General features: G+C 41.4%; 1 protein-coding gene across 1 annotated transcript in view; it reads left to right on the top strand.

Moving 5' to 3' along the window:
• Positions 1 to 13,608: 13,608 nt before the first annotated feature.
• Positions 13,609 to 21,708, top strand: part of LOC124046886 (synaptotagmin-6-like) — a 68,841-nt gene continuing 60,741 nt past the window's right edge. Inside the window, exon 1 of the mRNA XM_046367663.1 lies at positions 13,609 to 13,652. Within this exon, the coding sequence (XP_046223619.1) occupies positions 13,609 to 13,652 (44 nt within the window). The remainder of the gene's footprint in view (positions 13,653 to 21,708) is intronic.

The following is a 21,708-nucleotide window of genomic DNA, read 5'->3' as shown; positions in this document are numbered from 1 at the left end:
TCGTTCCAGTCACAGGCAGCAGAGTACTGGAACGAAAGGCGGCCGAATGAGGTGTTGGCTTTAGGGATGATCAATGAGATACACCTGCTGGAGCGCGTGCTACGGATGGGTGTTGCCATCGTGACCAGTGAGCTGAGATAAGGCGTAGCTTTGCCTAGCATGGCCTTGTAGATGACCTGAAGCCAGTGGGTCTGGCGACGAATATGTAGCGAGGGCCAGCCGACTAGAGCATACAAGTCGCAGTGGTGGGTAGTATAAGGTGCTTTAGTGACAAAACGGATGGCACTGTGATAAACTGCATCCAGTTTGCTGAGTAGAGTGTTGGAAGCAATTTTGTAGATGACGTCGCCGAAGTCGAGGATCGGTAGGATAGTCAGTTTTACTAGGGTAAGCTTGGCAGCGTGAGTGAAGGAGGCTTTGTTGCGGAATAGAAAGCCGATTCTTGATTTGATTTTCGATTGGAGATGTTTGATATGGGTCTGGAAGGAGAGTTTGCAGTCTAGCCAGACACCTAGGTACTTATAGGTGTCCACATATTCAAGGTCGGAGCCATCCAGTGTGGTGATGCTAGTCGGGCATGCGGAGATCCTGGTTTGAGTCCAGGCTCTGTCGCAGCCGGCCATGACCAGGAGACCCATGGGTCAGTACACAATTGGCCCAGCGTCATCTGGGTTAGGGGAGGGTTAGGCCGGCAGGGATGTCCTTGTCCCATCGCGCTCTAGCAACTGTGGTGGGTTGACATGGTCGCCAGGTGTACAGTGTTTCCTCCAACAATCCAATCCTGTGTCACTCCGTGTGGCTGGCTTCTGAGTTAAGTGGGCATTGTGTCATGAAGCAGTGCGGCTTGATTGGGTTGGGTTGTGTTTCGGAGGACACATGGCTCTCGACCTTCGCTTCTTCCGAGTCCGTATGGGAGTTGCAGCGATGAGACAAGACTGTAACTACCAATTGGATACCATGAAATCGGGGAGAAAAATGGGTAAAAGTAAAACAAATAATAATAATTTACACTTTGACTTATACTTTTGATGCTTAAGTATATTTTAGTGATTACATATACTTTGATAGTTAAGTATATTTAAAACCAAATACTTGTAGAATTTTACTCAAGTAGAATTTTACTGGGTCTTGGCATTTTCTATTAAGATATCTTTAATTTTACTCAAGGTTGACAATTGAGTACTTTTTCCACCACTGACAATATTGACGCTTGGATGGAAAAACGTAATGAGAGGACTCATGAGAATCTAGACACACTTTACTTTAGTGAAGAATCTCGCAAAATGCTATTAGTACATTTACTGCAACAAAGTTAACGCAATGTATGAGAGGTACTTTCAAAAGTTCTCAAATGTCCCACTGTGATCCGTTATAGGAGTCATCCCAATCATTAATTATATCATGTACACACTGTCTATTTTTCCCATTAACATTTATCATTTATCTGAGGGCCTATCATAATGAAAAAGATGACTCATCCTACATTACAGTCATCTGCATATTGTTGGGTATTGAAATGGCTAGGAAGAGTTCTGCTCATACATTTAACATAAGTGTGCAAATGTTAGATTTTGATGACATAACCTGTAGGCCCATACATTGCAATCTATTCCAGAGAGTTTTAGAACAACATAGCCATTTATATAACAGCTCATTATAGGAAGTTGACTGATTTACTATTCATATATTTGACCATTAATTGTATTCATGATTATAAAAGATCTTGATATATACGTATATGTCTATATGAATGGAATACGATGTTAACATTGAAATGGTTTTGTAAATGCTTATGCATTGATGAATACATCAGTGAAACATAGAGCTACAGTATAAGACATGTTTGAAGAGCCAGCCAAAGAATTGGGACTGTAGGCAGGTACACAGCAAATGTCATTCAGCTATGTTTCTGCTAAGATGAGTCCCCCGAGGGCATGCGTCACACCATTCCTGACAAAATCCTGTGTCACTCCGCATTATCCTCAGTGAGGGAATCGAACATACTTCACCGTGCCACGGGCGTCCGCCACTAAGCTGTAGGGGCATTAAATGCCATTGCATGTTATTCACTCATCACTGCCAATCTCTTCTGCCACATGAAGGCTAAACTGAAGGCGTTTGTCTTTCTTATTGTGTGGGAGAGATGTAGTGGGGAGATGTAGACAGAACTCAGATCAGGCGAAAGCCTGGCACTTGCTACCTGGGACTGTGTTGGGCAACTGTAGGATACTGTTTACTGTATATTCACATACCAAAGGAGAGGTTTATTATAAGACATCCACTTTGTATGAGAGGCTATATATCAAATCAAATGTATTTGTCACATGCGCAGAATACAGCAACTGTAGACTTTACTGTAAAATGCTTAAGGTGGCAAGAAAAAGTATATGAACCCTTTGGAATGACATGGATTTCTGCATAAATTGGTTGTCAATTTGATCTGATCTTCACAACAATAGACAAACACAGTGTGCTTAAACTAATAACACACCAATTATTGCATTTTTCTTGTCTATATTGAAAACGTAATTTAAGCAACTCTCGGTATGCGATTTGGAGTGTGTCCAGTTTTTCTAGGATGATGGTGTTGATGTGAGCCATGACCAGGCTTTCAAAGCATTTCATGGCTACAGATGTGAGTTCTTGAGCATGTGGACTATGGTTGTCTGCTTGGTAAATGTGGGTATTTTAGACTGGGTCAAGGAGAAGTTGAAAGTACTCATCCTGGTAATCTCTGGCCCTGCGGCCTTGTGAATGTTAACCTGTTTAATGGTGTATGGTGTTAATCACATCGGCTATGGAGAGCGTGATCACACAGTCGTCCAGAACAGCTGATGCTCTCATGCATGGTTCAGTGTTGCTTGCCTCAAAGCAAGCATAGAAGGCATTTACCTGGTAGGCTCGTGTCACTGGCCAGCTCATGGCTGGGATTCCCTTTGTAATCCATGATAGTTTGCAAGCCCTGCCACACCCGACGAGCGTCAGAGCCGGTGTAGTAGGATTCAATCTTAGTCATGTATTGGCGCTTTGCCTGTTTGATGGTTTGTCAGAGGGGGTGTCTGGATTTGTGTCCCACCCCTTGAAATTGGCAGCTCTAGCCTTTAGCTCAGCACAAATGTTGCCTGTAATCCATGGCTTCTGGTTAGGATATGAATTTACAGTCACTCTGGGCACTGCGACGTCGATGCACTTATTAATGAAGCCGGTGACTGACATCGGATGAATACCGGAACATATTGAAGTCTGTGCTAACGCAACAGTTCTGTAGCTTAGCAGCCACTTCATCAGACTTCTTCTGTATTGAGCGCATCATTGGAACCTTCTGTTTGAGTTTTTGCTTATAAGCATGAATTAAGAGGATGGAGTTATGGTCAAATTTTCCAAATGGAGGGCGAGGGAGAGTAGAGGTAATAGAGTTGTTTAGCCTCTAATTGCACAGGAGACAAGCTGGTAGAAATGAGGTAAAACGGATTTCAGTTTCCCTGCATTAAAATCCCTGGCCGCTAGAAGCGCCACAACTGGGTGAGCATATTCTTGTTTGCATCAGTTTGTGATGATAAAAAGACAGCTACAAAAAATATAGATAAACTCTTGGTAAATAATGTGGTCTACAGCTTATCATGAAGTATTCTAACTCAGGCAAGCAGAACTTCGAGACATCCTTAATATTAGAGATTGCGCAACAACTGTTGTTGACAAATAGACAAATAGAGATTTTGTGTCACTGGCCGACACGATACACTATAATGTCAAAGTGGAATTATGGTTTAGAAATGTTTACATATAAAGCTGAAATGTGTTGAGTCAATACTTATTCAACCACTTTGTTATGGCAAGCCTAAATAAGTTCAGGAGTAAAAAATGTGCTTAACAAGCCACATAATAAGTTGCATGGACTCAGTCTGTTTGCAAAATAGTCTTTAACATGATTTATGAAAGACTACCTCATCTCTGCACCCCACACTTACAGATAATTGTAAGGTCCCTCAGTCGAGCAGTGAATTTCAAACACAGATTCAACCAATTCAAGACCAGGGAGGTTTTCTAATGCCTCACAAAAGAAGGGCACCTATTGGTAGATGGATACAAATTTGAAAAAAGCAGACACTGAATAACCCTTTGAACATGGTGAAGTTATTATTAATTACATTTAGGATGGTGTATCAATACACCCAGTCACTACAAAGATACAGGCATCCTTCAGTTGCCAGAGAGGAAGGAACCCGCTCAGGGCTTTCACCATGAGGCCAATGGTGACTTTCAACAGTTACAGAGTTTAATGGCTGTAATATGAGAGAACTGAGGATGGATCAACAATATTGTAGTTAATCTATAATATTAACCCAAATGACAGTGAAAAGAAGGAAGCCTGTACAGAATAAAGTATTCCTAAACATGCATCCTGTTTGCAAAGGAACTAAAATAAAACTGCAAGAAAAACTGTCTTGAATAAAAAGCATTGTGTTTGGGGCAAATACAACACATCACTGAGTACCAATCTTCATATTTTCAAAATGGTGGTGGCTGCATCATGTTATGGGTATGCTTGTCATCAGCAAGGACTTGGAGTTTTCTTTAGGATAAAAATAAACGGAATAGGGATAAGCACAGGCGAGGTCCTAAAGGAACACCTGGTTCAGTCTGCTTTCCAACAGACACTTTTCAGCAGGACATTAACATAAAACAGCTTGACATTAGAGTATTTTCTGTAGATCGTTGCTAAAAAAATACAATAAATACATTTTAATCCCACTCTGTAAAACAACAACATTTGGAAAAGTAATGGGGCGTGAATACTTTCTGAAGGCACTGTACAAACATTGAATGGTATACCTTGAGAGAGATGGCTTGAATGGGTTTATATAAGATATCCACTTATTATTAGAGGCTATCCTTTTCACCTTCTAGAACATGCTTTGAGGATCATTTTTAGTGGCGGAAGATTTCATCAGAAATGTAGTGACATGTACACTCTAGATCCATCATTGTCGTGTAGAAACTCTTTATAGTTCATGTCTTAAAAATGTTTGACAGTGACATGAGGATTGAAGCTGTTCAGTGAAAGGAAAATGCCAATGGGAGGTCTTGATTCAACACATTATGGTTATTTGTCACTCCCAGGGAATGTATTTTAAAATAACCTTATTGTGTTGTGTTTACCTTTTTGCTGCTGCCTTTGGAGAGATAGGAGGGTATGAAAAAGCTCATGTATTTTTCTGCTGCTTTTCATGGTGGTGATTGAAGTCATTTTCTTCTTTGTGACAAAGCTCAAGAACTACGGCTTTGGGAACAAACAATCATATATCTTCAACTGTCAGATGGCAGACGCACAGCAGCAGTGGTAATGTACAGGCAGGGGAATTTCCCAGAGAGCACTGTGCTTCTCGTGTAGGTTTAATGTTAGTCTTTCCTCATTTATTCAAATGCTGTTAGATTTCTAATCATTTCTAAATTTCTCCTATGTGCATTCTTTACAGAACAGGGTCTTGATATTGCTTTAGAATATTGATCTTCGTGTATGGTATTGATGGGGCTAATTTGTTGAAATTGAGTTTGCTTGTATTCCTATGAAAATGGTCATATAGAGGGACACACCTGCTGCTTCTTATGAAAAAGAAGACAACGCTGTTTAATAAGATGAATGAGAGAAAAGAAGAGAAAAGAAAACCATCTCAGACAGATACTACTGAGATAACATTAGATTTCCCAGTTGGCAACTTCCTGGACTGATATTTATTCAGTTGATGATACAGACTAGAAAGTGTGTCACTCAAGCTGTGGCGCATTGGTCAATGACTTAGTAGCGAGATTTTCCCATTCACTTGTGGAGCCTCGCACACACATGAAATGTTTGACTGATTTCATGGCGAATTTGCGTTATTTGACAAGTCAACCAAATGTAAATCAAAACACGACGTTGAACTGACGTCTGTGCCCAGTGGGTCAGGCTTAATACATATGCAGGTCTCATTACTAGGCACAGCTTCAAGTGGGTGGGCTTGACAAGGCTTATGTGATCACATCGTACAGTATCTCACTCGCCTCTGCCATTGTATTACCTTCATCACTTTGGTACCATTTCTACGAGTATGTGGTACATTTTCACAACTCCAAGCACAAAAATCTAAACCGATCATCAAAATGGCTTGTGTGTCATAACTCTACACACATTTTCAATTGACTGTAGAACAAACACATTCACAAAGTCACTTGTTCACTGCACCAAATCACTCTTTCAATTTGATTACAAGTATCTGCTTTTCAAAATGCAATATTCACATGACTTTATGATTTGTTAACAATACATTTAACCAACAATTCATTCAAATGTGTATGTGTGCCATTCCGATGGTGAATGGGCAAGACAAAATATTTAAGTGCCTTTGAACTGGGTATGGTAGTAGGTGACAGACCAGGAGTAGGGGTTTGTGTCAAAGATTGCAACGTTGGAGTTCACTCTCAACAGTTTCAAGAATGGTCCACCATGCAAAGGACATCCAGCAAACTTGACACAACTGTGGAAACTACTGTATGAAACATTGTTTACCATTGACTATTCTTTGTATTCAGCACTTCAAAAAGAACCGTTTTGAAATGTGTATGTTGTATTTTTGGCTTTCGGATTAAATGTTAGCGAAATGACGAAACAGTGAGCCCATCATTAGCTGTTGTATTAGTGACTAAATTAAATGTTCTCATGGTATTTCACAGGAAACTTTGATTTTGCATGATTGACTCAGGGTTGAAAGGTGTGTTCAACTCCGATGAATGAATAATCAAAGGTTCTGAACCTAAGATGGGGGCATAACAAATGTTATCCGTTTAGACTTTTGTACTTAGAGTTTTAAAAATATATCACTTACATTTGAAATATGTGCCAAAGTGATTGGCATCACCCGGTGTGCATCCCAAATGACACCCTATTCCCTATGTAGTGCACTACCCATAGAGCTCTGGTCAAAAGTAGTGCAATATATAGGCAATAGGGTGCAATTTGGGACGTAACCCAGATAATTTATTTATGGTGGTCTAGGTCGCCCCTCAGTCATCTATTGGCAGGCCAGGAACCGATGACGCATTGCAGGTGAAATCCAAAACAACAAGACAAGAACATCAAACTGTGGAGATTACTGTAGAACACCCCAGAAGAACTACCCTTCAATCATTTATATTCACACACCCACACTGACTCTGTGTTTTACAGAGACAACATTTCACAGTGAGTACACAAACACAGCCAAAAAACTTTGAAAAGCAGTCCATGTCACTGTGTGAGACAACATAGTGATTGATGCCTATGCCTCATTATTACGACATGAGCACTGCTGTGGTAGATCTTCCGACAAATACAGAGTCCGACAAATACAGCACTGTGTTAGCGCTGGTTCTTAAACTTAAGGCTAGGCGTCCCGCTAGCGGGAGTGGAGCACTGTGTTAGCGCTGGTTGTTAAACTTAAGGCTAGGCGTCCCGCTAGCGGGAGTGGAGCACTGTGTTAGCGCTGGTTCTTAAACTTAAGGCTAGGCGTCCCGCTAGCGGGAGTGGAGCACTGTGTTAGCGCTGGTTCTTAAACTTAAGGCTAGGCGTCCCGCTAGCGGGAGTGGAGCACTGTGTTAGCGCTGGATGTTAAACTTAAGGCTAGGCGTCCCGCTAGCGGGAGTGGAGCACTGTGTTAGCGCTGGTTCTTAAACTTAAGGCTAGGCGTCCTGCTAGCGGGACAACTTCCGGTGACACTGGAAGGCACACAATTCTAATAAATAATCAGAAAAATCATGGATATTAAACATTTAGGTACATAGGTACATACAAGCATCTTATATCGGTTGAAAGCTTAAATTTGTGTTAATCTAACTGCACTATTCGATTTACAGTAGGCTTTACAGTGAAAGCATGCCATACGATTGTTTGAGGACTGCGCCCCACATCAAAATATTTTTCCACCGGCACAGGTTTCATAAATTCACAAATAGCAATTAAATATTAACTTAAGTATCTTCCACTGATTTGTCATCCAAAGGGTCCCAGCTACATCGTTTTGTTTTTTAGTTTAGTTTATTAATTTGACCGTTTTAAACAACAAGCACACAACTTAAATGCCATACATGCACATGAATAAAATCACTGAGGATAACACACAATAAAGTCTGGGACTTATTTCCATTGTGGTCCTCTTGAGACAAGATGGCTAGACAAGATCAAACACAGTTAGGCAGTGAAATAATAAAACAAAAATATAGAAGAAGAACATCTCTCTCATCATTCCAGTTACATCATAGGGGCACAGAAGACATCAAACATATTTTTACTTTATTTTTTAAAGCTGTCCAGAGAGGATGTTGTTTTTATAGGCAGAGGCAACTCATTCCATTCTGAGGCTCCAGCATACAAGAAAGTACCTTTCCCAGCATTACTCCTGAACCTGTATAAGCACACATCAGCAACACCTGATCTGGTGCTGTGATTGTGCGCATCCCTAACATGGGAAAAGTAATCACTTAGATATCTGGGTGCAGGACCATAAATACTCCTGTAAACCAAACCTAGTCTAATCTTGGACACCCTAGCCTCAACAGGCAGCCAGTTTAGTTCCTGAAAGCAGCTCCTGCCTATGTGAGTACGTGGACACACCTTCAAAACTACCCTGATCAGCTTATTCTGGTCTATCTGGAACTTCCCCTTCATAAGTTTAGATAAGCCCCCAAACCAGGAAATACTAGCATAGTCAAAATGGCATTGATTGAGGGCAGTAGCTAGCACTTTCATGGAGTCCTTATCAAGCCGCCAAAAACATTAACCTTCCCTAGCACCTTATTGGCCATGCTCACACCTCCCAAGCTTCCATCAAGGATACATCCCAAGTAGCTAACAGAGGTTTTAGTAGTCAGCACCTAACTCCTCTGATTTCAAACGACCTACAAAATTTAGGTCTGGATCCAAAAATAATTGCGCCATCGATTTGAGTAATCCACCCGTTCAACATGCCAAGATAGGAATCCGAAAATCTACCCCTAAACTTTGTTTCAACAAGTCAAAATACATTTATATTTAATCCTCAGATACACTAAAATGTAATCAAACTATAATATAATAATATTCATACGGAAAGAAGCATGTTCAATAGGAAAATCTTCATGGCACGCGCACACACTAATTTCCAAGCAGATGTCCTTGTACTAAAACTCATTCTTACTTGACAAGGTACAAATCTGTCGTTCTGCCCCTGAACAGGCAGTTAACCCACTGTTTCTAGGCTGTCATTGAAAATAGGAATTTGTTCTTAACTGACTTGCCTAATTAAATAAAGGTAAAAAAATGAAAAAATTAAGAAAAAAAAACCAAGCCTGAAAAACCTTGAAGACTACTGACACCCAGTGGACGCCATAGGAATTGCATTGTGGGAGCTAGATTTAATTATTTCCCTATACCTTCCATTGGAAGAGCATGGGCTCTCAAAATATTTTTTTCCAGTTGTCTTTGGATTTTCTCCTACCATATCTATTGTGTTATAGTCTCCTACATTATTTGAACATTTCTACAAATGTCAGTGTTTTCTTTCCAATGGTACCAATCATATGCATATCCTTGCTTCAGGGCCTGAGCAACAGGCAGTTTAGTTTGGGCACGTCAGTCAAGCAGAAATTGAGAAAAAAGGACCCTAGCCTGAATAAGTTTTTTAATTAAAGTGATACTGGCAGGAGATCGTAATGGCGCCAGAGGGGAAGGCTGCCGTTTTATTGGCTCTTGATAACAAGTTCAAACAGGTGCCATTAATACAGGTAATGAGTGGAGGACAGAGGAGCCTCTTAAAGAAGTAGGTGACCAAATACTTATTTTCCACCATAATTTGCAAATAAATTCATTAAAAATCCTACAATGTGATTTTATGGATTTCTTTCCCTCATTTTGTCTGCCATAGTTGAAGTGTACCTATGATGTAAATTACAGGATTGTTTTTCTAGCACAGACTGGAATATGTTCCGGGATTCTTCCGAGGTCATTGAGGAGTAGACCACACCAGTCACTGGCTTCATCAATAAGTGCATCGACGGTGTCATCCCCAAAGTGACTGTACTTTCATAGCCCAACCAGAAGCCATAGATTACAGGCAACATCCACACTGAGCTAAAGGGTATAGCTGCCACTTTCAAGGAGTGGGATTCTAACTCGGAAGCTTATAAGAAATCCCGCTATGCCCTCCGACGTACCATCAAACAGACAAAGCATCAATACAGGACTAAGATCAAATCATACTAGACCGGCTCCGACGGATGTGGCAGGGCTTGCAAACTATTACAGACTACAAAGGGAAGCACAGACAAGAGCTGCCCAGTGACAGGAGCATAACAGACAAGCTAAATTACTTCTATGCTCCCTTTGAGGCAAGTAACACTGAAACATGCATGAAAGCATCAGCTGTTCTGGATGACTGCGTGATCACGCTCTCCGCAGCCGATATGAGTAAGACCTTTAAACAGGTCAACATTCACAAGGCCGCAGGGCCAGACGGATTACCAGGACGTGTACTCCGAGCATGCGCTTACCAACTGGCAAGCATCTTCATTGACATTACATTTTCAACCTCTCTCTGTCTTGTTAAAAAGCAGACCACCATAGTCCCTGTGCCCAAGAACACTAAGGTAACCTGCCTAAATGACTACCGACCCATAACACTCATGTCTATAGCCATGGAGTGCTTTGAAAGGCTGGTCATGGCTCACATCAACACCATTATCCCGGAAACCCTAGACCCACTATAATTTGCATACCGCCCCAACACTCTATTGCACTCCACACTTCCCTTTCACACCTGGACAAAAGGAACAGCTATGTGAGAATGCTATTCATTGACTACAGCTCAGTGTTCAACACCATAGTGCCCTCAAAGCTCATCACTAAGCTAAGGACCCGGGGACTAAACACCTCTCTCTGCAACTGGATCCTGGCATTCCTGATGGGCCGCTCCAACGTGGTAAGAGTAGGCAACAACACATCCGCCACGCTGATCCTCAACACAGGGCTGGTTGAGAGAATGTCAAGAGTGTGCAACGCTGTCAAGGCAAAGGGTGGCTACTTAGAGTCTCAAATATAAAATCTATTTGGATTTGTTAAACACTTTTGGTTACAACATGATTCCATATGTGTTATTTCATTGTTTTGATGTCTTCACTATTAATCTACAATGTAGAACACTGTAAAAATAAATAAAAACCTGGAATGAGAAGGTGTGTCCAAACTTGTGACTGGTACTGTAAATAGCACTTTTCAGTAGTGCTCAAAGCATGCCATTCCATGAGCCCAGAATTTTTGCCCCAACTGTAATCAATGAGCCCAATCAGTCCTCCATGACAACAAAATCATAAACAACAGAGTAGGGCTGGCTAATAAATCCTTAGTTTTGAGGTTATGTTCAGGTAAAGCAAAATTGGCTAATCTATACTTCCATATTTCCAAGTCCTATTCTTGAAGATCAAGATCATATTGGAATGACTGAGATACTGATAGACATTGGTTTTTAAAGATATGATTAAATTATATCATATGTAGTAGAAAGCAATGGGTTAGAAGAGGCCTACATAACCAACCCATAAAGTAAAATTTAACATCCATATGTGGCCAGCTATGTAAACTTTAACATTGATTTATCCTACAATAGCTGTTGTTCAATTGTTAACTGGTCTTCTAATGCCTCTTAAGGGGAAAGTAATCCAAAAGTAACTGAATGTAATCAGATTACATTGTGTTTGGGTAATCCAAAAGTTACATTACTGATTGAAACTTTGGACTGTAACGGATTACATCTAGAAAGTAACATACCCAACCCTGCTTACCAGAAATTTGACTTCCCCGTTCACCATTGGCTCCAATTTCAATAATTTGATTAAAATGTTATATGCCAATCCTTCAGCCATAGTTCTAACAGGCAATGACTGCCCTACTCTGTTCAGAATGACTAGAAGCAATAGACAATACAACCCAATTTTTCCTTTGCTATTTTTATTATCCATGGCACCCAAGGCAATAACACTCATTTGCTTCAAATCTATTGATCACTTCACCTAATTATATGCAGACTATATTTCAGTAAATCTAGACAATGTATCTGAATCGCATCCAAACAGATTGAATTTTATAAATCAATTCAAATTCGTCTCAAGTTATAAAATCGATCTAACCAAATCAGCCTTACTGCCTCTCAAGACCCTGATGGAGGATCTCTACTTATGGAATCCCAATCGTTTCCCAGTTTAAATACTTGGGATTAGATATATTTCCTTCTTTAGATAGAACCATTGACAAAATCTTTAACAGAAAGCGCAAATCAATTCAATACGATCTCATTAGATGGAATAATATCCCAGTTGCTTTAACAGGCAGAATATTTATAGTCAAAATGAATACTTTGCCACGACTTCACATGGCTATTGGGATAAAATTCATAGTACGGTTTCAAAATGAAAATGAAATCTGTACACTTGCCGATATCATATAATGATTTGAGAACATTCTAAGATTTGAAAGATACATACTAAACAGATACAAAGCCCTCCATCACCCCCCCCCGACAAATCAGACTATGCCTCCATCTTACTTCTAACATTCAAGCAGGAAGTACAAAAGGTAAGATCTGTTCACCGCTGGTCTGACCAATGAGAACTTATGCTACAAAACACCTTTGATCACATGGACTGGGAAATGTTCAAGGTCGCCTCCGACAATGTCAATGTGTATACAGACTCAGTCACAGGGTTCATCAGGAAATGCACAGGGAATGTTGTCCCAATAATGACTATCCCAACCAGAAACCTTGGGTAACTACCAACATCAGCACAAAACTGAGAGGATGGACCAACGCATTTACAGTACCTTTGTAACAGGTATGAAATGGCTAGCTAGTAAGAGGGGTGTGCGCTAATAGCGTTTCAATCGGTGACGTCACTCGCTCTGAGACCTTGAAGTAGTTGTTTCCCTTGCTCTGCAAAGACCGCGGCTTTTGTGGAGCGATGGGTAACGGTGCTTCGAGGGTTACTGTTGTCGATGTGTGCAGAGGGTCCCTGGTTCGAGACCAGGTAGGGGTGCGAGGAGCGGGACAGAAGGAACACTTGCATTGATGCTGTTGACCCGGATCACTGGTTGCTGTGGAAAAGGGGGGGTGAGTGTAATGGTTAGCGGGGTACATGCTAATAGTGTTTCAATCGGTGAGGTCACTCACTTAGGCCTTGAAGTAGTTGTTTCCCTTTCTCTGCAAGGGCCACAGCTTTTGCTCCTGTCACCATGCTTGAAAATGTGAAGAGTGGTACTCAGTGACATGTTGTGTTGGATTTGCATTCAGGACATAAAGTTAATTTCTTTGACATTTTAAGCAGTTTCACTTTAGTGCCTTATTGCGAACAAGATGCATGTTTTGGAATATTTGTATACTAAACAGGTTTCCTTGTTAGGTCAGTATTGTGGAGTAACTACAAGGTTGTTGATCCAGCCTCAGTTTCCTCCGATCACAGCCATTAAACTCTAACTGTTTTAAAGTCAGCATTGGCCTCATGGTGAAATCCAGGAGCTTCCTCTCCGCCAACTGAGTTAGGAAGGATGCCTTCAATAAGTTTGCCTATGACATGACGGTGATGGACCTGATCGGCGACGAGACAGCCTACAGGAGGTTAGAGCCCTGACGGAGTTGTGCCAAGAGAACAGCCACTCTGTCAACGTCAGCAAAACCAAGGAGATGATCGTGGACTACAGGGGGAGCACATCCCTATTGTTATCGACAGGGCTGCAGTGGAGAGGGTAAAAAGCTTCAGGTTCCTTGACAAATGACCTGACATGGTCCAATCACACCACAGCCGTGGAGAAGGCGCTACAGTGCCTCTTCAACCTCAGGCAGCTGAAGAAATTCGGCATGGGCCCCTCAGGTCCTCAAGAAATTCTACAGCTGCACTATCGAGAGCATCTTGACCGGCTGCATCACTGGTACAGCATACATCACTGGGAGGGAGCTCCCTGCCCTCCAGGACATCTACTCCAAATCGTTAAGCACTCCAGTCACCTGAGCCACAGACTGCTCACTCTGTTACCATCTGGCAAGGGGTATCAGAGCATCAGGTCTCGGACCAACAGGCTCCGAGACAGCTAGTACCACCAAGCCATCAGACTGCTGAACAGATAATCCCAGCTGTCACCCTGCACCTTAGAGATTATTTGCAATGACTACCCACACATCCAACCCTTACACACAAACTTATACACAAACACATGTGCACTCTCAAACACACACACTCAGCCAACACTCCTGTCCTATTTGGCAGCATATTATTTATTCCAATGTGTGACCAAGTCACTACCTACTTTATATTTGTGAATACAGTCCATTATTACTATCCATACTGCCTCTTATCACTTCTATTATTTGTTATTTTTTGACCTGACTCCATTTATTGTTATTGGCAGAATTACTGCATTGTTGAGGGAGCTACTACATAAGCAGGTCACTGCACCATTTATACCTGCTGTAAACTGTATGTGACCAATAGATTTATTTGATTTGAAGAATTACATGACCTGTATAGAAATACATGCATGCCTGTATCTCAACTAGAAGAATTGCATTATCTCCTCAATTTTCTCATTTACAACTCACATCCGTGCTTTGAACTCAACTCATTTCCCCAGAGATGTAGATTAGTCACCGCCTATGCTGCTGACAACGCCACGGAGAGAGGTTGGGATTGTTGACTTGGCTCGAAGCAGACAGAGTTTGCATCTCAAATGCCACCCTATTCACTTTATAACACAATAACCAGGGCCCAAATAGTGCACTATATTAGGGAATGGGGTCCCATTTGGGACACCAACAGTCATTCTATTCTGTTTCCCCATCATCAGGACTGCTCTATGTAGCCTTTCATGCTGAAAGTTATAGCTCCAGCTAACCCTCTGGGGGTAAAAATCCTGCAATGCTCACTGAGTTGATGTAGAAACACTTACAACCAGACGTGGGCCCCCACTTCATCAACCACATTGATGTGCGAACATTAGACACACTTGATTTTGTCTTAAAATGTTAATGTATCCAATCAACTTGGATTTGATCTTGGAGTAGGCAACATTTCGGTGAGACTTAGAGTAGATGCCTTAGCCAAATCTGGCCTCTTCTTAGTGTTTTGGTGAATCTTGAGGATGAGGCTGTAGCCAAATGTAGCTCATTCTTCTTACATTGCTTTTGCTTGCAGTGTGTTATGGCTGTGGGCAGAGGGAAGTAAGAGAGCTGTTATTTACATGCACTACATTAGAGCCCAGGGGGTATTACAGTAGTATAGCGGTATAATGAAGGAGGTTAACATTGTCAACACCTTATTCGCTAATTGGATGAAAACGTTGTATGCGTGAAAGAACGTAATTAGTTACAAAATATCACAGCTTTTTCAGGGGCAAGCCAAGGGTATAATGTATTACATGTTGCTGGATGGTCAGTGTTGCCTATTGTTTAAGCTACACAGCAGAGCTCGTCTTGTTTTATCATCTATCATTACGGAGTGGAACTGAAAAGCAGATTAAGTATGCTTTAATTTTATTCAATCATGTTTGATATATACTTACAAATTCTCTGCCATTTATATACACGTATATTACTCTTACTCAAGATATGTAATGTTCGTGCTCAATACTTTGTCGTAGTGTAAGTTCATAGAAACGGGGTTACTCAGCACACCTCCTGCACCCGTTGCCATTGGCCCTTTAATTTCCTGGAATCTTTCCTGGTTCCAATTCTGTGTTTTCCCTTATAGTCCCATTAACTGTCCCCTGAGGAAATCTCACTCCAAAACAAGTGTGTGTGCGTGGAAAGAAGCACTTTTCTGCTTATGAGTGAGCCAGAGCATTTGAAGGGGTGGTGTTGCATTAAAGCTAATGACAATATGTTTGTCTCACTTGCAAAGACAAAAACAGAGGGGCAAATTAAGGTTTGTTGTGACATTTTATTTCTTGATTGTATTAGAGCTCTGTGCAAACCGGCTAAAGCATGAAGTGATGTTACCCATGCTGACAGGAATTGATGGAATGACCTTCTCGCTTGTTAAACTCCTGATAACCTCTCCATGGGACACTGAGAAACACGTGGAAAGAGACAGTTATGCCTCTATGATGAATGTGTCACTTATGTTCTATCTACAAAACACGGAGGTTGCAAGGCCACAGGAGATTTGTGAAGCATACTGAATGAAAGGTAACTAGGGAAACAATGCATTAAGTAATGGTATTGTCTACATACAGCCGGATCTTGGCTCGTCATTTAGCTGTGTTGATCTTGGCTCGTCATTTAGCTGTGTTGATCTTGGCTCGTCATTTAGCTGTGTTGATCTTGGCTCGTCATTTAGCTGTGTTGATCTTGGCTCATTTTACGTAAATGCTGGAATTATGAAAATGTGTTACCCTGTTCATTGGCTAATTATGAAAATGTGTTACCCTGTTCATTGGCTATGCCATTTATAGTAATTTTGTTTGCATATTTAACAGTCCAAAACATACAAATAAAAATCACAGTATTGCACTTCACATTATCAGCTTCCAGAAAATGTGAAAAACCAGTCAAACCAATTTACGAGCTGTCAATAATGACCTGGGCTCAGTGTAGGAAATTCCTTCATGTTAATATATCACAGATGACAATCTGCCTGAAAATGAATTGCCTTTCCACAAGGTAATCTGCAATGAGGTGTGTAATTAAGAACATGATGAGGACGGTGCTACGCGACATCATTTGTGTTTTTTAGTTTAAGCGATCACTGACTAAACAAATGGAAAACTGATGATGCTCTCAAACCCTTCAGATTATGACAAAGACATTGGAAGAGGATAGTAATTAACTGCTGCAGTGAATAGTTTACGACTTCAACTTTAGATTCTCAGAATGTTTCTAGTACTAGGATGTTCCTGTAACAGATTCAAGTTGAGAATATTCGAGCAACGCTCAGAAGCCCAGGAGCATATTGAATTAGTCAGGAAATGAAGTGAAACATAATGCGTGACAATTTAAAACATGCTTAAAAATGTCTCCTTTAATGTTAATATCAGTTTAGTGTGAATCCCTTTTAACGTCACCCAACACAGGATTTAATGTTCTCCAGCACACAACATGGGACCCACCCTTTGCCTCGCTCTAGCCTGCTAACCCCTCTAACGGACTCTACTGCTATGGGACAAAATAGGGGGGGGGGACAGACAACGTATAGAAAGGGGGTGACAGTAACCAGGCCTCTCCTACGGAGGGGAGAGGGAGCTGCTGGATGGTTGACCATTTACACCTGGCCGTAAATTCAAAGAGAGGGAGACTCTCTCGCTCTTTATCAACCAAAGGAATGCCTTTGTCTCGAGAGACTTCTGCCCGCCCAAAATTCTAAAGTCCATAAAGTGAATGGAACAATATCTCTAATGGAACGATGTGGGAAAATGTAGAAAACTAATGTAATATTGGTTTTTATTTTGTGATGTTATTTAAAAAACGGTATGGACTAAATAGTGTAGCTTGGAAAGGATACCCCTTTTATCTGGCAAGTTTTCATACAATGTGAAAATAATGTGTTTTTGTTGAGATAGGAATGTGATTTTAGGAGTCAGAAGAGAACGTCTAATAATATCCTTTGCACATTAAGTGGCCACTCCCCAAGTGAGGTCAGAAGAGCGTGTCAGAGGGACAGAGCCATCTCCTTTGGCCATAGTGCATAATAGCCTTGGTAACGAAATTAACATTAGACCAAGAAACGTGAAGCGAGAACTACATGTTTTAAATGGTCGAAACTCTGAACCTCAACACAAGGTGAAGAAATAAACTCACCGTCCTTTAGACCAGAGAGAGGAACAGCTGCAGCTCATGTCTATCATGGTCCGAATCCTGAATACCGACACAAGGAGGAAGAGGCGAGAAGCTCACCTCAAACAATCACTGGGACAGCTGATGAGATGGCATCAGATATCAAGAAAATTTTACCTAAACTACTATCCTACTATGTTCATCACCAATGGGAATCATTGACACGGCTGATTAGCCTGTCTTCAGAGGACCAATCTTCCAGAACCAGTGGAAGGGAACAGTTCCACTCATTCTGCCCCAGACTAAATGACAAGTCATTGAAGCCACAGACAACTACGGACATTGACCTCGTGGACAATCAGAGCCTTACACCCACAACTTTCCGAGAAGGCTTGATTCCGACCGAGATACACGACGAATGAAGGCATTTCACACAAATGCATTGATTTTTTATTCCAAACAGGCGGCGGTTCATGTGCATAAATTACACCAATTGCTCTGGTAATAAATAATGCGCAAGGCTGAGGTTTTTGCAGATCCAAGGTATGAGCATTCAGAATAAGTATTTGATAAGAGGTAATGATTAATAAGGTAACTATTTATCTACGTTATAGGTAAAGACCTTAGTTTTATTCGGGAGATGGTAACTCTAAACAACTTCTACCGTGGTGCCCCAAATCCTAATGATTTAATTGTTACATAATCATTTAATCAGGTAACAATTAAACAGTTAGTGGATTAAATAACAGTCATCAGAATGTGGGGATAGGCTCTCGATTTCTAGGGCCCAACGATGCCCCACAAAAGAAAAGTCTTTATGGTGATATCCAGATCCGCACGGCTCCCTGTCCTGGAACTCGAACGGTCTGAGACTCTGCTTGGCGACGTCACCGATGGCCCCGCCTCAATCAATAGTGGCTTTAGTGCCATCAATAGTGGCTTTCAGTACTGTGGAAGAAGATACACCAGAGAGAGAAGAGTAGTGTAAGGTGAACAGGAAAAATCACATCCCTTACTTGGTGGAGTTAAAGCTCCTAAATCTGCACTGTACCAATGCCTCTCTCAGTCCTCTGCTTTTGGTTCACCTCTCAACTCCACTGCCCCAGTTCGTCAACAGCGCAGCCGCCTACTTTCTCATTTGATTTTGCCAGGAAGACTTCTCATCCCACAGACACTGGTCCAGTGTAATCACAGCAAACACCCAAGACATGGCCACTTGCATATGGGACTGATCACCAAAAAGAGACATTATCCACTCAGCTCCCAGCCCCAAACAACACAAAACACAGGGCTTTTAAAGGAAATTACAGCCAATCCCCAGCTACCTGTCTGATTAGCTAACTGATCACACCAGCCCTGCCACCCACTTATCCACATAACTACCAATCCATCTCGTGACATTATCACACAACCAAGTATGGTTGGAAACCAAGTTGGACCAAACTGAAAAATAAACTTCGGCTTTCTGTTAACTGTTATTATGTTTTGTGCCTGGTTTGTTAATGCAGTTAAATCTCCACATGTGTTAATGTTAACACATTACAGTAATAAATAACACAAATATATGACAACAATATTTTTTGTGAACAAATTTTGGTGTTATAATAACGTTGGTAGCAACATGGAAAATCATTGTGGAAATCAGTTGCATCTGAAGTCAAAATCCACAATGCAATGCTCTCTCTGTAGGCTGGCTGGCTAGCTTGCTAGGATTGTCTGACATTCTGCTGGGTGTGGCGTTTATATGTTCCTTCATTCATTGGATTCCTATCTCCTTTCTATAATATCTCTGGTAATGGCACCCTGGACGAAAGAGGCAGACAAATAGGAAAAATGTGCTAGACCCTCAGTTAAATGACACATTTTTCGAGGTAAGAATATCTCAAAAGTGTGATCAATGGCTCATTGGAGAGAAGACATCCTCCCAAGTTATGACATCGGTCACTATTGAAATCTGACATGTACAGTGTGATAGACGTTTTTGTGATCTAAAAGTCACAATCCTATTAACTTCCAGTGTAGTGAGAGCGATTTTATCACAGTGCTAGGTCATACCGGTCGGATTTCTGCCTGCTTGAACTCCAATAACTCAGATACATGTGAAAATATGAAATGACTCAGGGAATCAATAGAACATCACTCAGAGATGCACAAAGACAAACATTCAAAATGGGTGAACCGTTCCTGTAATACCAAAACGACACAATTTTTCCAAAACGAAGAGCACTTTAGAAGTAGAGATGTTTAGCACTTCCTCGTAATTTGCCCTTATAATGGTATTGCTGATTGAATTTAGTTTTAAGTGGCACTCCTCTTCCCAATTTAGGTCAACAGCCGGAAATACAAAATCACGCTCATCACAACAACAGGGGACTAAAACGAACAGACAATGCATGATTATGAATCTGTCGCAGTGTACACGACGCAGAAAGGGTGTCCATGCAATCTGGTGTGGGGCCTATAGGGTTAGAGTGAGGTTGCTCAGTGAGTTCAGTGCTCGAGACGTCCTTGGCATTCAGAGCAGATAGCAGGGAAAGATGGGTCATCATGGGAGCACAGCAGGGAAAGCACCCTGCTAGATAAAGAACTTCTGGAGATGAAAACGGCAATAAATGTGGTGAAGAAGTCAATGGAACGCAGTGAGGGACAGAAGAAAGACGCCGGAGAGTTGCACATTCAAATTCTAATCTAACCAAGTGGAAACATGTCAAATCAGTCATGATTGATGTATAATAAGAGGCCCACAATGTGGGTTACTAAAGTCAGATGTTGATATATTTGTCTGTTTTCACTGGATAACATTTAGAAGTTGTCCTTTATCCGGTTTAGAAGAATTGACTGCTAAATGCTAACTCCCATTCGTATAAGCTGGTAGCATAGCTAGCATAGAGAAATCTGTGGCGGTAGTCAAAGTCTTTTTTAACTGTAATGCAGTGGATTGGTGATGATGACATGAACATGTGTTGGGGTTGACATCCATACAGCATTATACTCTGATTTTAACCTCAACAGAGTGTGAAATACACATGTAAACAGCCTAAATGTAAGCTAATGTTGCCTGTGGGGCAATGAGGAGATTCGTGATCTTTCCCCACGGTATCATTCCCCCACTCGTTTCCATGGCATTTCCATTGTTTTGGTTGAGTTCCATTGACCTATTTACCACATCTCTTTAGCTTATCCAGTTATTTTTGTCTGGTTTCATGGTCAATAAAGACATGGGATGACAATGTATTTATGTTGTCACGTTGTATCCCATTTTTTTGTTGGTTTCAAGGTCAATTAAGACACGGCAAATTGAATAATTGAAATGTATTGATCTTGTCATGTTTGTCATTTATTATCATGTCTTGTCCCTGTGCTCCCCATTCTGTTCGTTTCCCTCTGCTGGTCTTATTGGGTTCTTTCCCTCTTTCTATCCCTCTCTCTCCCCCTCCCCCTCTCACTCTCTCGCTCTCTCTTCTCTCTATCGTTCCGTTCCTGCTCCCAGCTGTTCCTATTCCCTAATCATCATTTAGTCTTCCCACACCTGTTCCCGATCCTTTCCCCTGATTAGAGTCCCTATTTATTCCTTTGTGTTCCGTTCCTGTCCCGTCGGTTCCTTGTTTAGTATTCACCATGCTGTGATTGCGTTTCGCCCTGTCCTGTCGTGTTTTTGCTGTGATTGTGTATCGCCCTGTCCTGTCGTGTTTTTTGCCTTCATCAGATGCTGCGTGTGAGCAGGTGTCTCTGTCAACTACGGCCTGCGCCTACCCGGCGACCTGCAGTCTGTGGCCGCTTCTCCAGTTATTCCCCTCTACAGACTAGAGGATTTCTGTTATTCCCTGTTTGGACTTAAATAAACTCTGTTTCTGTTAAGTCGCTTTTGGGTCCTCTTTCACCTGCATGACAGAAGGAACCGACCAAGGAA

Source organism: Oncorhynchus gorbuscha, linkage group LG10 (genome assembly GCF_021184085.1).
Source record: "Oncorhynchus gorbuscha isolate QuinsamMale2020 ecotype Even-year linkage group LG10, OgorEven_v1.0, whole genome shotgun sequence".
Classification (NCBI taxonomy): domain Eukaryota; kingdom Metazoa; phylum Chordata; class Actinopteri; order Salmoniformes; family Salmonidae; genus Oncorhynchus; species Oncorhynchus gorbuscha.
This window is presented reverse-complemented; position numbering and strand designations above follow the sequence as displayed.